The sequence below is a fragment of the Chiloscyllium punctatum genome, chromosome 3 (genome assembly GCF_047496795.1).
Source record: "Chiloscyllium punctatum isolate Juve2018m chromosome 3, sChiPun1.3, whole genome shotgun sequence".
Taxonomy (NCBI): Eukaryota; Metazoa; Chordata; class Chondrichthyes; order Orectolobiformes; family Hemiscylliidae; genus Chiloscyllium; species Chiloscyllium punctatum.
This window is the reverse complement of record NC_092741.1, coordinates 114,232,840-114,248,877: the sequence shown is the minus strand read 5'-3', so window position 1 is coordinate 114,248,877 and position 16,038 is coordinate 114,232,840. Positions and strand designations below refer to the sequence as shown.

At 41.2% G+C, this 16,038-nt stretch overlaps 1 protein-coding gene across 3 annotated transcripts in view; it reads left to right on the top strand.

Moving 5' to 3' along the window:
• znf451 (zinc finger protein 451) overlaps positions 1 to 16,038 on the top strand; it is an 88,896-nt gene that overhangs the window by 59,855 nt on the left and 13,003 nt on the right. For all 3 annotated transcript variants that reach the window (XM_072558430.1, XM_072558423.1, XM_072558439.1), the window contains exons 7-10: positions 620 to 746; positions 2,548 to 2,707; positions 5,337 to 5,484; positions 9,180 to 10,774. In XM_072558430.1, coding sequence (XP_072414531.1) covers positions 620 to 746; positions 2,548 to 2,707; positions 5,337 to 5,484; positions 9,180 to 10,774 — 2,030 coding nt within the window. The remainder of the gene's footprint in view (positions 1 to 619; positions 747 to 2,547; positions 2,708 to 5,336; positions 5,485 to 9,179; positions 10,775 to 16,038) is intronic.

The following is a 16,038-nucleotide window of genomic DNA, read 5'->3' as shown; positions in this document are numbered from 1 at the left end:
TGACAAAAGACTTGTCCCTAATTGTGTCACCAGCAAAATAGGTGTTTTACAAAGCCTTAAATACCTCCTACATTGGTGAAATAGGGTAGTCCTCTGTGGCACAGTACAAGGAGTCCATTTGAGTGCTGCACTTAGTACATTCCAGTACCTGACAAATCTATGATTGTGTGGATTCTGCACTGTATAAAAGTCCATGTTGGAGTGGTGTGGATGGACTGTTGCCACTGCTGTAAAAGGCTAACATTAAATGTGATCATCGCGGAGTGAGGAAGATTCTTGATCTGCGAGGGAGTCAAGAGATAGGAGGCAGGCAGGAAAGTGGAGTTAGGTCTGTGATTTTGAATGATGGAGCAGGCTCCTGGAGCCACATGGCTGCTTTTGTGAGAAGTGGGGATTCCACGTTTAGCCAGAGAGCATAGATATTCTAGCAAGAGACCTTTACATTTTTATTTTTCATGTGATGGGCACAAGGTGACAGATGGAGTGTGATCAGTCCTGGGCTATTCCATTGCAACCCTTTTTGTAGGGTGCTCTGCTCCTTTAATCTTTGCTACTGGGTGGCTTAGAAGATTCAATTGATATGCTGTGCTAACTTTTCTTGCTTTCTTTTTAAAAAAAGGTTTGACCATTCTCCATGTGATCCCACGATTACTCTTCATGGGTCTCCATCCACTTGGTATGTTTGTGTTGCATGCTGTCAACGATTCATACACCGACAGAAATATGAAGAGCATTTGGCTTTAAAGGTACGTTATACTGAATGCATGATGAATAAAATTCATTTTTAATACCCCTTTGTAGTTATTTTTCACTTTTAATTTAACCATTCTATCCATTGCTCACTTATGTTTAAGTCGAGAGATTCCTAAGTTAATGGTCATGAATTCTCCAAGCTAGTTTACATCTGTTAGTTTTGTTAATCCTTGTTTCTGTTCCCTCCCCTGCAATCTCTTTTCTAGTTTCCTTCTTCCACTCCTATCCTCAACCACCAGTTTCCTCATCAAATATCTGTTCTGGTCCTCTTTCCCAAGCCCAGCACCTTCCCACCCCACAAAACAAAAAACGCAGTGGAATATTTTGTGTACCTCTGAGAGGGCAGTTGGGGTCTCAAGTTTAACAGCTCATCTGAAAGATGGTGCAGCATTTCCTAATGCCTGCACAGGAATGTCAATTGGGTTATGCGGTCAAATCCCTATCATAAAATTTGAACCCACAACATTTTTCAGAGCTAAGGGCAACTGAACCACAGCTAATGCATCTTAGCCAATAATGTCAGATACCCAGTGCAGTATAACTTGTTTTTCAAACTAACCTCAATGGGATTGGTTTGACTTGGATGGTTATATAATTAAGAAGAGCTTTGGGTTTTTTTTATATATTCTCGTACCTTGAACTTCTTCAAAAAGCTTAAACTTCATTGAAAGCAAAGAAAACATTGTCCGTCCTGCCTGGAATCAGTTAAAGATGCCAGCTGCAATCAAAGCCATTCCATTAAGCATACCCAGTATCTTGTATCTAAACTTTAAGCTATACTGAGACTGAGAGTTTTGACCAGCAAAGCACTTGGAGTTACATGGTACCTTTATCACAGTTCTCAAACAGAAGAGCTCCTCTTCAAAGTGTAAAATTTGTTATTGTTATCAGTCACTGACTTGTGGCTGAATCACATCTCGAATGGTTTATTACCAGCAGCTGCTGCTCCCTGTTTCATGGAGCTGATGAGTATAGAAGAGCTGCGAGCCTCTGCTTAGCTGGCACCTCTGAGGCAGAGCTCCCATTCCCACTGTTCCCGAGAAGTCTGCTACTGGCCTGTGGAATAGGATTTGAGAAGCCTTTCTAAAAATAAGTAGCAATGGGATCTTAAGCCAGCAGCCAAGATTGCTGACACCTCCACAAACTCCTTCCCAATGATATTTTGATGATGACTGAAATCAGTGCAATAACTAGCTTATTAGCTAAGCAAGCTTGTCAGCCAGTCACTTTGTACACAGTGAGGTCCAATTGAAATGAATTGCCAGAGTTATTTATGACTTTTAGCCAGACACTCGACTTCTACTTGCAAGCTGCTTTTAGACATTAGACGTTTACTCATGATGGGCCTCTTCTACCTGGAGTTGGTGTCCCAATATTTTGCAAGTGGTCCAGGCCAGTTTTAATTTTGTGAGGGAAGCAAACCGTTTCCGCTGGTGGGTTGGTTGATGTTGAGCGGACACTTAAAGGTAATTGACAAATTGTCCAAGGGGCCAATGATGGAAACTTATTCAACTGCATTGTGTTACTGTTATCTGGCCTGATAGTGGAAACAGATTCACCATTAATTTACAAAAAGGGATAGGATAGAATATTTGAAGCAAAAGACTTTTCAGGGCTGAGTTGGAAGAGCGAGGGGAGTGAGACTAATTGGTTAGCTCATTCACAGATCTGATGCAAATATGATGGTCTGAATTGCCGCCTGTCTACTGACTTGCTGTTGCCTACCAGTTAATGAAGAATATGTAGTTATGATGGAAGAATGCACAGATTAAAAGATTGTCCATTTCTTTATAGGTTGATTCACCAGATCATGAAGGTCATCGGTGTGACCTTGAACCACAGGTTACTCAGTGCTTCGCTTGCCCAAGCTGCTACCTCCTTTTCAATTTAAGAGATGAATGCTTGCAGCATATGGCCAAAACAAATCACTTCCTTCAAAGACACAAATTGAGTGGTAGGTTTTGTGGAGGGATGGTGTTTGGGAGTGCAGAATGCGTTTGAATATTAGCATACATCAAAATTGGTATGTTAACCCTATGGAACTCTGTTACATAGCGATGAGAAATGGTTGGGGGTAGCAATGGTGTGTTTGTAAAATGTTGAATCATAGAAGAAGGCATTTGGCCTCTCGTGTCTATGCAAGCTCTTTTTAAGAGTTGTCCAATTAGTTCTACTATGCCAACTCTTATTCTGATAGCTGAGGATTTTTTAAAATGCATATCCAATTCCTTCTGCAAGTAATTATTTCATTTGTATCCCCTATTCTTTCAGGCAATGCATTTTAGATCACAAAATGCGTTGTAAAACAAGAATTAGTTGAACTGCTTCGTCTGGTCTGTGCCCATTATCTTGAAACTGTCTCCACTGGATATTGATTTTCCTACCAGTGGAAACATTTCTCCCCTATCCACCACAACAAAACCCCTTATAATGTGTCAACACCTCTGTTAAATTGCCCCTCAACCTTCTCTGCTCAGTGGTTAGCACTGCTACCTCATGGCGCCAGGGACCCAGGTTCAATTCCAGCTCGGGTGAATGTCTGTGTGGAATTTGCATATTCTCCCCGTGTCTGCATGAGTTTCCTCTGGGTGCTCCGGTTTCCTCCAGTCCAAAGCTGTGCAGGTTAGGTGGATTGGCCATGCTAAATTGTCCATAGTGTTAGGTGCATTTATGGGGAATGGGTCTGGGTGGGTTACATTTCAGAGGGTCGGTATGGACTTGTTGGCCCAAAGGGCCTGTTTCCATACTGTAGGGAATCTAATCTAATCTAAAGAGAACCTTCCAGTCTCTCCACTAACTGAAGACCCTGATTACGTGTTCCATTACGGTAAACTAGTAGATTTCTTTATGCAGCTGAATCACTTGCTTCAGTAAAATAGCACTAAAACTGTCTGCATGTATATTTAAAACTTCTGCATTTTTCTTTGATTATAATATTTGAAATGGGACTTTCCTAGTATGTTTGGATTTTTGATGAGCCCCACAAAATGAATAGGTCTAAATGAAACAGATTCAAAAATTCCAAATTTTGAGGAGGCAGGGCACACTTGAATTCACTGGAGATGTCGCCTGTCCTGTGGATTTTTCCATGTGTAGCAATTTTTTTGACTGTTAACTGATTAATGATTCAGTTAAATAATATGAAACATGAAATTGATAGGTAATGCTTAGAGACTTAATATCCTGTACATCTGAGCAAATGAGAATATTGTCCCCTTTCAAATAGTTTTCAACGTTTGCGCAACACTGCTGAACCCAAAGCTATCAGCTCCACTCCTGTCTGGCCCCTAGAGAATATTACCATCTTCAAACTGACATATTTTCTTCCTTCTCACCAGTTTCCCATGACCTACCCTGCATACCTCCTAAATAAATGTCAGGCTTGTTTAAATTGGTTCATCCTACACTAGGTGGTTGAATAATTAAACCTTCCTATCTCTAGTTCTCCACTTCGTAAAAATGATGTGTTCTGCAAGTATTCACAGGTGAATCCACAGAAACCATAGAAAAGCTGCCAGAGCAAAAGAAGTAATTGTATTTGCATTGCCTGAAAACCAAAATAAAATCTAGCCGCCTGTTCCACTCACACCTCCAACACTTGGTCCAGTCTCTTGAGGATTACAGCACCTCAGAACAGATCCAGTTACCTTTTAAATGAGTTGAGAGCTGATGTCTCCTCCATCAAATTGGGCAGCAAACTGCAGATACCTAACACCCTTTGGGCAAAAAATCATTTCTTTGTGTCATCTCTAATATTCTACTTTAAAACTGTGCCCCTAGTAATTGACCTGTGCACTCCAGGAACTGAGTCTTTCCTGCCTAAGCCCCTCATAAGTTTGTACAACTTGATTAAATCACCACAACATTTTTGGTAAGGAAACCAGCCTTAGCCTATCCAACCAATCCTCAGTTTTTAAATACTGGCAACATGCTTCTACATTTCCTCTGTATTTTCTCTAGAGCAATTATATCCCTGCAATACATTGACCAGCACTACACACAAACAGTAGTTGTGGCATAACCAGCTTTTAAACAGTTGCAGAATTACACCCTGCTTTTGTAAGCTATACCACATCAAATAAAGGAAAGCGTTACATATGCTTTCTTTACCACTTTATCTACCTGTCTTATCAGATTTGGAGACCTGTGGTCATGTTCTCTGAAGTCTCTCATTTCCTATATTCATCTTACTTCCTCTATCCCTCTCAATATTTTCCTGCTTATTGGGTATTCCCTGGCTTTCTTTGTCCTTTCTTTACCCTTGCATTACCCCTTGCTTCTCCAGATTGAATTCCATTTACCTCTTCCGTCTATAGGAAGCACGAAAGAAGATTCTGTAGACCAAGTATCATCTGTGGCAAGAGAGTCAAAATTACAGTTCAGTGACCCTACATCAGAAATGGAAGATGAAAGACTTGGCTAGGAGTCTTTTGTGGAGCTAGAGACTTGCTATGAGCTTATAGTTCAACATTAAGCCCTTCTTTGTTGCCCTGTTCATTTTATTTATTAAACTCCGGGGCATTGTCAGAAATGTTGGTTTTGTCTGAAACTAATCCAGTTTCCTCTTGTTTCTCTTCTAATAGGTGAGCAGGGAACACGCTGCCCTCTTCCATTCCCTAACTATGCAAAAAAGTTGTTGATTTCTTTGTGCCAAGAAGTTCCTTTCCAAGTGAAATGTACAGCTTGTCAACAAATACTCCACACGCATGTGGAACTATCAGCACATTTCAGGTGGGTTTGTTTCTATGTTTGTCTCCCATTTCCTTCAACCCCAATTGGTTCCTTCAGCAGCATGGATGAGAGGCACTGAAATTTTCTCCCTAGATCTTTCTTCCTCTCAGTTCGCCTTTAAGTATGCTCCTTACAAAATTCTAGTGTGTAGGAACATATGCTTACCCGGTCTAATAGCTCTTTATATGACTTAAGTTAGTTTTTGTCAATAAGCAGTAAAATGTCACAGAAGTATAAAGGTGCTCAACAAATGAAAGTTGTTTATTCAGCAATTAGATAATAGAAATATATATTTTTCCTTCATTTTAACTAACTGGAAAGGATCACTGGCTATGGCCATGTTTTGTTAAATCACTGGGATTATTTTCTGTTCTTACCATAGACCTCTCCCAGCAATTGTTGATTCCTTAACAGAAACAGCAGTTGCTAGAGCAACTTGGCAGGTTTGGCTACATCTGTGGAGGAAAAGCAGAGTTAATATCTGGAGTCCAGTTCAGTTCTGAAGAAGGTCACTGGACTCTATGTTAACTGTGCTTTCTCTCCACAGGCGCTGCCAGATCTGCTGAGTTTCACCAGCAATTTCTGTTTTTGAGATTGACAGCATTTGTAGTTCTTGGTTTGTTGATTGTCAAATCCCTATTCGTTTACTCAAAGCATGACTACCAAAAATCTCCCTCTGTGGATTGGTAAACAGTCTTGGCTTGGCCGTGGTTGTTCTTCACCTTATATCTCGACACACAGTTCCTGCAAAGCAGCTGTCAGGGGTGTGTCTAGTGGTTAACTTTGCCTTTCTCTAACCTGTGACTCTTGAGACCTGATGTGATCCCTCTGCTGAGATGTATGATCAATGTTGTTAAATTGAGATTTAATTGATGTACAGTTTCTCACTTTTGTAGCTGAGTGATAATGATCCTGGAGCAATCTTGTCTTTTCCAGTTGTGGTACAATTCAAAACTGGAAGATAAGGACTGCAACCAAAAGTTTATCATGAACTTTGTGAAAGGAGTACAATTTAGAGCCCTCAATTTATAGGAATATTCATTAGGGATTAATTTCTTTAAAACAACAAGACTAACAGTTAGTGAGAGTATTGGGGAGCTATAGCATGGGATTTAAAATGGGATGAGCATTTGAGAGGTATGAATTACTTGATCCATTCAGAGGGGAGCTTTCAGTCTCTTAAGCCACAACTGCTGGCCTCTAGAATGACAAGGGCAGTGGATAGATGGGAAGATCACCGCATGCAAGTTGCTCTCCAAGCCACTCATCGTCCTGACTTGGAAACATATAATTGTTCCTTCAGTCTTGGCTGGATGAAAATGTTGGAACTCCCTACCTAAGAGCTTTGGGGGATACCCGCAGCTGATGAACTGCCGCAGTTCAAGGTGCAACTCCCTATTATATTCTCAAGGGCATAGAGATGGACAATAAATGCTGGTGCAGTCAGTGATGTTCACACCCCATGGTTTATTTTTTGGGTAGAAAGGCTTGTGTGATCTTTGGCTTTCTAAATTAATGGCAAAACGTACAGAAGCACAAACATGATAAACTGTCATAAAATTGTTGTTTGGACTCCACTACACTTGGTATGAAGGTATTAGAGAGGTTGCAGAAAAGATTTATGAGAAAGGTTCCAGGCATGAGGAGCTTCATTGAGAAAGTGGATAATCTCTGGTCGTTGTCCTTGGAAGAGAACGTTGAGAGGAGATTTGACAGGTATTCAAAATTTCCAAGTGTCTGGACAGAATAGATTGTGAGAAACTGTTCCTATACCAGGGGAAAGATTAAGACACCAGTGATATTTATTTGTGGTGAATGGTGAAAAGGCAATGGCAATGTGAAGATATATTTTTCCACACTGCATGTGATTAGTATCTGGAATTGTTGCTTTCAAAAGGGACTTGTGTGATTGTCTGAATGCACAAAATTTGCAAGACAAAGTGGAAAGTGAAGGGGGAGTGGGGCTAACTGAGTTGTTCTCTGATATCCGTACAGTAGGAGAGTTCTAATGGCTTCCTCTGTTCTTAGATTTTATGTTGGTGCAGTGATTTTATTGCAGTTGAACTAAGTTTTAGGAGTTATGTTTTTGGAGATTTTTTTTGCTTGAGTAATTTGGGTTGTACACCTAGGCAAGGTTATTAATGGTTACAAAGCAAAAAGCTAGAAATAAAATGCAAATCAGCTATGGTCTAACTGAATGGTGAAGTTGGTATGAAGGGAGTGAAAGGAGTTGGTTTCTGATGTTTGACTTATTGTGGTTTACAGTCTCAGTTTGCTGATTGGCTCTGTGTTTAGCTGGATCATAGGATGACCAAGGTCCTAGCAACTACAAGGCTGTAGATTTTTGCCTGTCCACTTTAACCTCAGTTGTCATCCTACCACTGACCAATCCTTTGACAAGTTTTCATCTACACTTTCATTCTTCTATCTTTACCAGCTTGTCAATTGACCTCTTAGCAAATTGTAAAACATCATCACCCAAATCCTCCTCTAAAGGAAGCCCTGTTTCTGATAGTATCAGTCTGCAGTAGTCTTCACTGGCTTCCAAACTCCGAATTTAATTGATCTTTCCATCCTTGCCCTCTTCTGCAAATGCCTTATCACTCAGTAGGAGATGGTGGTGTAGTGTTTGTGTTACGAGACTTGTAATCAGAAACCAGGTAAGTGTTCCAAAGGCATTGGTTCAAATCCTGTTGGGCAGTTAGCAGAATTTAAATTTGATTAATTAATCTGGAATGCAAAGCTAGTTTTAGTAGTTGTAACCTTGATAATTATCATTGATTATGGTAAAAGTTCATTTGGTTCACTAATGTCCTTCAGGGATGGAAATTTGGAATTTTTACCCTGACTTTTAATTACTCTCTAAAATGATTAGATTACGATTAGATTAGATTACTTAGTGTGGAAACAGGCCCTTCGGCCCAACAAGTCCACACCAACCCTCCGAAGAGCAACCCATCCAGACCCATTCCCCTACATTTACCCCTTCACCTAACACTATGGGCAGTTTACCATGGCCAATTCACCTGAACTGCACATCTTTGGACTGTGGGAGGAAACCGGAGCACCCGGAGGAAACCCACGCAGACACAGGGAGAACGTGCAAACTCCACACAGAGAGTCCCCTGAGGTGGGAAATGAACATGGGTCTCTGGCACTGTGAGGCAGCAGTGCTAACCACTGTGCCACCGTGCTGCCCATAATGGATTGGGACAGTTCAAGGACAGCTTAGGATGGGCAGTAAATCCTGGCCTGGCTAATGATATCATGAGAGAAGAAGACAAATATACTGAAGTGTAGAAGATTGAAGGGTGACCTGATTGAGTTTTTTAAAAGTTTTGTTTTAAATTGGTAGGGCAAATGATCAAAAAAATCATCTTGTGATGTGAATTGGGATTGAAGGGAATATTAAGTTAGAGTTGGAGAATTTAGAAAGGAGTTGAGAAGCCACTTTTTTCAAATGAAGGGCAGTGGAAATCTCCCCATCTGACTGTGGACGGTGGGGACTGTCGGAGTGAAGGATTTGAAGAAATAAGGGAGTCAAAGGATGTAGAAAAAATGATTAAATGGAATTGTAACGCACATCAACCATAATGTAACTGAAAGGACTAGGTTTGAGGGGCTTGGTTGGTCTCCTCACTGTTTCTGTGTAAAGTTGTTATAACCTTTTAATTGTGTGGTTTTCATTTTTGCAGAACACGCTGCAGAAGGGCTGGCCCTGTTGCTGTGTCTACAAAGGATATTAGCCAAGTTGCTGCAATATTTAAAGTGAGGGGCCGCTGTCTGGACTGTCGAAGGTTGTTTGTGGATGACAATCAGATCAATCAGCACACTCAGCAAACCATGCACAATATCCAGTGGATTCGCACCATGGAGAAGGCCATCTTGGAGTTTTGTCACTTCAATGAGAAGAGCAAGACTCCCTCTGATCTCCGTATGCTTTTGGATCAGTCCAAGGCCAAGAAGAACTCTCCATTCAAAAGACCCTTGGCTGAGACATGTTCCAGTGAGGCTGCCGCACCCAATTCCAGCAAGAGAACCAGGAGCGATAGCAACAGCATGCAGTTCAAGGAGGAAAAGGTAGAGGGTGACAACCAGTCAGGAGCCAGGGTATGGTACTGTGAATGCCATCAACGGTTTGACAATGAAGAGGCAGTGGAGAAACACGTCATGGCAGCCAATGGCATCCTCCACAAGTGTTTGGTGTGTGGCAAATTGGCACATGATGCTGGAATCATCGCATTGCACATGAGCCGTAGTCACGGGGGTGCCCACTTAACCAACCACCGTTTATGGTGTGAACGCTGCCACATAGAAATCCTAAGGAAAGAGGATCTGATGGCCCACATTGTGGAGTGCCACAGTGGCCATGCTTACTATTATGAGAAGCAAGTGGATAAAGAGGATTTGATGGCTTTTGAGCCTTCTTCATCCAGATCAGTATGGAACTCAATGGATTTGGCAGGCAAAGATGGTGGCCGACTGCAGCTTGATCCAGATAGTCCTGAACCAGAAGCTGTTCTGGCCAGTGGCTCCTGGCAGTGTCGGTTGTGTGAAGAGATGTTTGATTCAGAGGATGATGTTGCCAAACACTGTGGCTGCTTGGCAAACCACCAGTTTCACAAATACAGTTGTGGCTTGTGCAAGAAACACTTCCATAGAGTGGAAACTTTGTACCGTCACAGTCGTGATCAGCACAACAATGAGCTAAACGTTAAGTACTTCTGTGGATTGTGTGACGACATTGAGTTTGACTCTGAAGGTGAATTTCTTGAGCATTACAAAATTTTCCACAGCACTGATTATGTCTTTGTGGAGCACGGAGATGCTGCGACCATGAAAGAAATGGAGGAAGAAACGCCAGAGGAACATTCACTGATGTCCTGTGGGTGTCAGCTGCAGTATAAATCCAAAAGATTAAGAAAGAAGGACAGCCAGAGGTGCTTGAGGAACCTGTTTGGACAAGGGGAGCTCTGGTTTCGTTGCTCGTGTTCAGCAACAGCGCAATCCGAGGAAGAACTCCGAAATCATCTGGTGGAATGCCATGGGATGAGGAAGGCAGTCACCAGATCCATTACGGTCAAATGCGTTTGTGGTAGGGCTTTCAATGACAGTGAAAGTGCCCAAATGCATTACCACGGGAAGCACTGCTCTGTTCAGGAGCAGCAGGCGGTTCCTTCATTGCCGGCTGATTGTGAAGTTAACACCTTATGCAGCAACACCATGGGGGCACCTCAGGATGACAACACAGAGCCTTCATCCAGTCATGAGGTCCTTCCAACAACTGCAGGTAGCCTATGTATTGCACGTGCCCAGTCCATGCCAGCAAGCAGGTCAGTAGTATCTCTTCCTCAGGAAGGCAGGGAAATCACTGGTTGTGTCATGGGACAAACGCAGAAAGGTAGTGGGCTATGGATTGAACAGAGGAAGGGCATGTTTAGCATAGCAGTGTTAACTACTAATCCTGTAGCCCCTATTACAAATGACCAAAATACTTTAAAGATGGCTCACTCTGACTTGCTGGCTCTGGAACTCTTTATTTATCGTGAAATCTGTTAATTATATACACTTTGGAGACACTGGGATTATCTGTCTTTTTTTCTTTGCAGGTACTCTTATTTTCTTCATAACAGCTTGTATTTGTACAGTCTTGGTAATAGCATTAAAATCTCTAAAGGCACCATTATAGAACATGATAATCTAGCATCCATATCGAGACAAACTGTTCTATCTCCAGGACAGATGGGTGAGCATTTGATGCTAGAGATAAAGGGAGTTTGCTGCCACAATGCATGCTGGGTAAAGAGTTCTCCATTCTACAAAAGACATTTCTTTCTCAAAATCTTCTGCTTTCTCACATTAACCAGAGTACATTCACCTCACTGCAGTTTGGGGTCTGAAAGAAAGCAAATTTTAAGGAGAACTGCCACGATCATAATTTTAAGTTCAAAATGTAGCAGCTTTGTGGCAGATTGCGTCTCTTATATTGGTGTAAAAGAGCTGGGTGCATTGAAGGCTGCTTTTATAACTTGTAACTTTTCAATCTCTAATTTTACAGTGTCACGTTTTTTTCCTTACAAATTATTTTTGACAGTAAGTCGGGGAGATGGGGACATGTATTATGGAAACTTCACAATGGTTATTGGTTTTTGAAGAAATATGGACTGAGGTTTTCCACTCTGCACATAGAGGTTCAACTGTAAGGGCTGGTAGATCCCATGGGAAAATTGCAAAAATGGAATAACACGACCATAAAGGAGAAAATAAGTGAAATCATCAGACAAATTGGATTATAGATTTCGATTTTATTGTTACATATACTGAAGTACAGGAGTACATTGAAAAGTGTAAATGTTCCCACACATGGCACCATCTTAGGCACCTAGGTGTAGGTCGTTCATCAGCGCAAATTGCCTTTAACAGGATTGACAAATTGCGGGCGTTGTGTGGATAATGCAAACTTTCTACTGAATGGGTATAGCAATTTTCTATTAGTGATCTTCTACTGTGCGACTTTCTGTACCACAAGGTTGCAGAGGAACACAACTGTCACGTTATAGCAGAATGACCAGTACAAAAATAAAGCTGAGTAGTAAGAGAAATGAGAGTTTAAAACTTAAGCATTACTTCATAGAGTCGCAGAAAAATAAAGAAATAGGTAATAATTCATATTAAAGTCTTTCGTACTTTAAACTAGTAAAATAGAGGAATAAATTTAAAGTTCAACAGTCTTTGATGAATCCTCCGCTTATCATGCTCTGCTGTCTGTTCATGATGCTGCTGCCGCAGATACCGTCACTACTGCTGGGACTGGTGTCATTTCCAGAGCTGAGCATTGCAGACCCAGTCAGAGTGCAAACATATAATACTCTCAACAAATATCAATGTACATGATAACTACTATGAATTGATGGTGGAGCGAGTGAATGTTTGTAGGTGTGGTGCCGGTCAGCAGGCCCTACTGGTCCCGGATGACACCAAACCCCCCCCCCCCCTCCCAAGTCCCACTGCAACAAGAACAACCACTTCGCCAACTGTAGTCATCAACAAATCTGCCTATAAAATTTCATGTGTGCAATCACACAGAAACTGGAAAGCATAATGCAGCCGCCTCCAAAGTTGGTGACCACAGAACACTGCAGGTGTCCAACTGTAGCCATGCAACAAATTAGGGAGCTCAGCCATAAACTGGTGTTAAATGGGGTTTCAATACAGCCAATGTACGTAACACTCTGTGCCTACAAATCAGTTTGATGTGAAAGAAACTAATAAAAAGCAGATACCCAGTAAAGTATGTTAAAATGAATTTATGTTTTGATTAGTTCATTCCTAACATTGATTTCACCTTGCACAGTAATAGGTGTTTCAAATAATTAGGACTTAGCTGTGGAAAAGCTCACTAATTTGCATTTGGCTTAACATGCCATCTTCAGATGAATTTGCCATGTCATCAGTGCAGTCGATAGTGTGGTGCTGGACAAGCACAGCAGGTCAGGCAGCATCTGAGGAGCAGGAGAATCAACGTTTCAGGCATAAGCCTTTCATCAGGATGCCCCTTTGATGAAGGGCTCATTCCCGAAACATCAATTTTCCTGCTTCTCCAATGCTGCCTGATCTGCTGTGCCACACTCTTGGCTCTGATCTCCAGCGTCATCAGCCCTCACTTTCTACAAAGTCATCAATGCAGTCAAACAAGTCTTGTATTTTTGTGCTGCAGTACAACATCCTAGAATGTCTACAGAGGTTCCATTACCATTGATATTGGGACTGATCCTAGCAGTGACCTGCTTCATGCTTTGCCTTCCACCATAACATGCTTCGATTGTCATCATTTTAAAGAGAAATTGGTATAGTTTGGTTGAAAAACATTTTCTAGAATATGCAGGTCATTCTTGTCATCCACAAGGGATAGGGGCATGCACTCCCCGTGGATAACAAAAAAAACTGCCAAGGACCACATCCATCGGAATGGATAAGACAATGTAGGGGGAAAATGGCATCAGAGGCCAACTGTGTGAGTGTGTAGATCCTTGAGTAGCGATTCAGCAGATAATGAGGGTGAGGTGTACTTGTTCAGGATGTGAGAAAACCATTTTGTCACCATTGCTGCAGGTCTGCTTGACTGTAAGCTCAAACGTAGTGTATCTCTGCTCCATTTGATTGCCAGCAATGTTCTCTCTAAGTTGCATGGCTGTGCACATGCAATTGCTCCAAGGTTCCGTACATGGGACCATGGTGGAGGCATTGACTTCGGGTTCCAGACATTGCTGCTGCACATGGACCTGGGAGGCCCGTGCAGCCGGAAAGAAAATGATAGGAAATGCTGGATGACAGATGTGTGAGAGTTTGGCTAATCCAAAGTCACCAGTCTAAAGATTTGGCTGTTTATGAGCATCTTTTTATTAGATCTCGTATTTTGGCACCAGGAATGAATGGCAACTTTGTATCTAGCATTTTAGATGATCTGGCAATTTCGCTGTAGAAACAAGAGACTGACTTAAGCTATCATTTCAGTTCAGGGTCTACCTCTGCTAGTTGACAAGTCAATATTTCCTTGAAGTTATAAGATCAGAAGGAGGCCATTCCAGTGTTTTAGCCTATATGTGAAGTTAATTCACACACTTTGTTAGCACATTAACTCTTTTGTTCAAAAAGAAAATCTATTGATCTACCACGGTCTTTCCCCAACCTCATCAATTGGAGAGCAAGCTCCAGATTTCCACTATCTTTTTATGGAGAAAACTTCCCGACATCACTCTGAATGACTTGACTCTAATTTTGAGGTTATCCCCCTTAATTCTGGACCTTTCCACCAAAGGAAATGGCTTCTCTCTAACATACCAACTTTAATCATCTTCAAAACTTCAATCAGTTTACTATTATGAAGATTATGGTAAAGTTGCCATAACCTGACTCGACCATAGGACTGCTGTCTACATTAGAGGGGACAACTGGTGGTTTAACCTGAGGGTCACCATGCCTTAGGTGTGGGAAGAGGTTGAGAACGAGAGTCCTTCACTGTCACCTCAGCCGAACCTATGCTTTTGCTATCACTCAGCTTCGCAAGCCAGCTGTCCAGCCAAGTGAGCTCATTATTTTCTAAGTAATATGACCTTTCCACTTAACCCTTTATAACTCTTGTAGGATGTTACTGAATCGGCATTGTATCCTGTCCGAGACTAAGGTAGTCTTACAGATGTATTATTTCTGTGATGACCGTAGAACTAAACAAATTTACTCCAAATGGGCTTGATGCTGACCACGTTCAAATACAAAACACTGTAAATGTTGGAAAAACTCAGTTCAGACATTATCTGTGAACAGAGAAAAAGAGTTAATATTTCATCAGAACTGAGACAAGTTTATTGACCTGAAATATTAAATTTGTTTATCTCTGCATAGAGGCTGACAAATTCATTAACAGTGAGTATTTTTGTCTGATCTCTGTGGCAGCCATGTCTTTTGTTTAATCTAGATTTCAAACTGTTGCAAGTTAAATGCCCAAGGCATTTTGAATGGTCCAGACTAATTCAGACTCTATTAGTAGTATATTTAATCTAACAGAGTTTTAAAAACTAGGGTAACGTATAGATGCCTGTTCTTGTTAGACATGGTTAACTAAAGTGGCTCATTCATGCTTGAAGGTAAAGGTGAGAACCATCACACTATTGAAGAAATAAATGATGATTTAAATAATCACTTGAAACATCATGGAATGCAATGCTCCAGGCCAAGTGCTCTATATGGGATTGGGATAGATAGGTGCTTGATGATAAGTGCAATCACAACAGGCTGAAGAGTGTTTTTCCATGTTGTTGAACTGTATGACATAGCTGTTATATTCTATCTTCACCCTCCTACTGTTGTCACAAGTGGAACGAGACATTTTCCAAACTTGATATCCTATTTGACCATGAGCTGAGAATCTGAACTTAACTCTACTCCATCACTAGGACAGTGTACTTTCATCTCCTTAACATTGGTTACATAGAATATATAGCACAAAGGCCATTTGGTGTATCTGGTCATTGTTGGTGTGTATGCTCCACATACACCTTTTCCCACCCGTCTTCCTTAAACTCATTTATCCCACCTGCCTTGAAAATGCATCCACAGCAGGTGTGTGCACATCAAAATGTTTCTTCAAAGTAGAAAGAGGACGGTACATGTTGCTGATTTCTGTTTGTTGTTCAATGTGAAGTAAGATGTAATATTTTAATTGTGTGAAAAATGTTTTGGTAAAGTTCAGGATGGTTTAATTTTATCTGACAGTACAATACTTGTAAACTGAGTAATTTTAATATAACCACCAGTAAACTCCACATTTAAAAAAAAGCAGGAGTGACCAGGGTTGTTTTTGAGGAGAAGTTAAATATGGTTCTTAGGGATAAAGTGATCAAAAGGGTGTGGGGAGAAAGCAGGAACGGAGTTCTGAGTTTAATAATTAGCCATATTCACATTGAATGGTCGAGCAGGCTGAAAAAGCAGAATGATGTACGTCTGCTCCTATCTAATATTTTTCTGAATCTTTGACAGTCACCTAATTTTTAACTT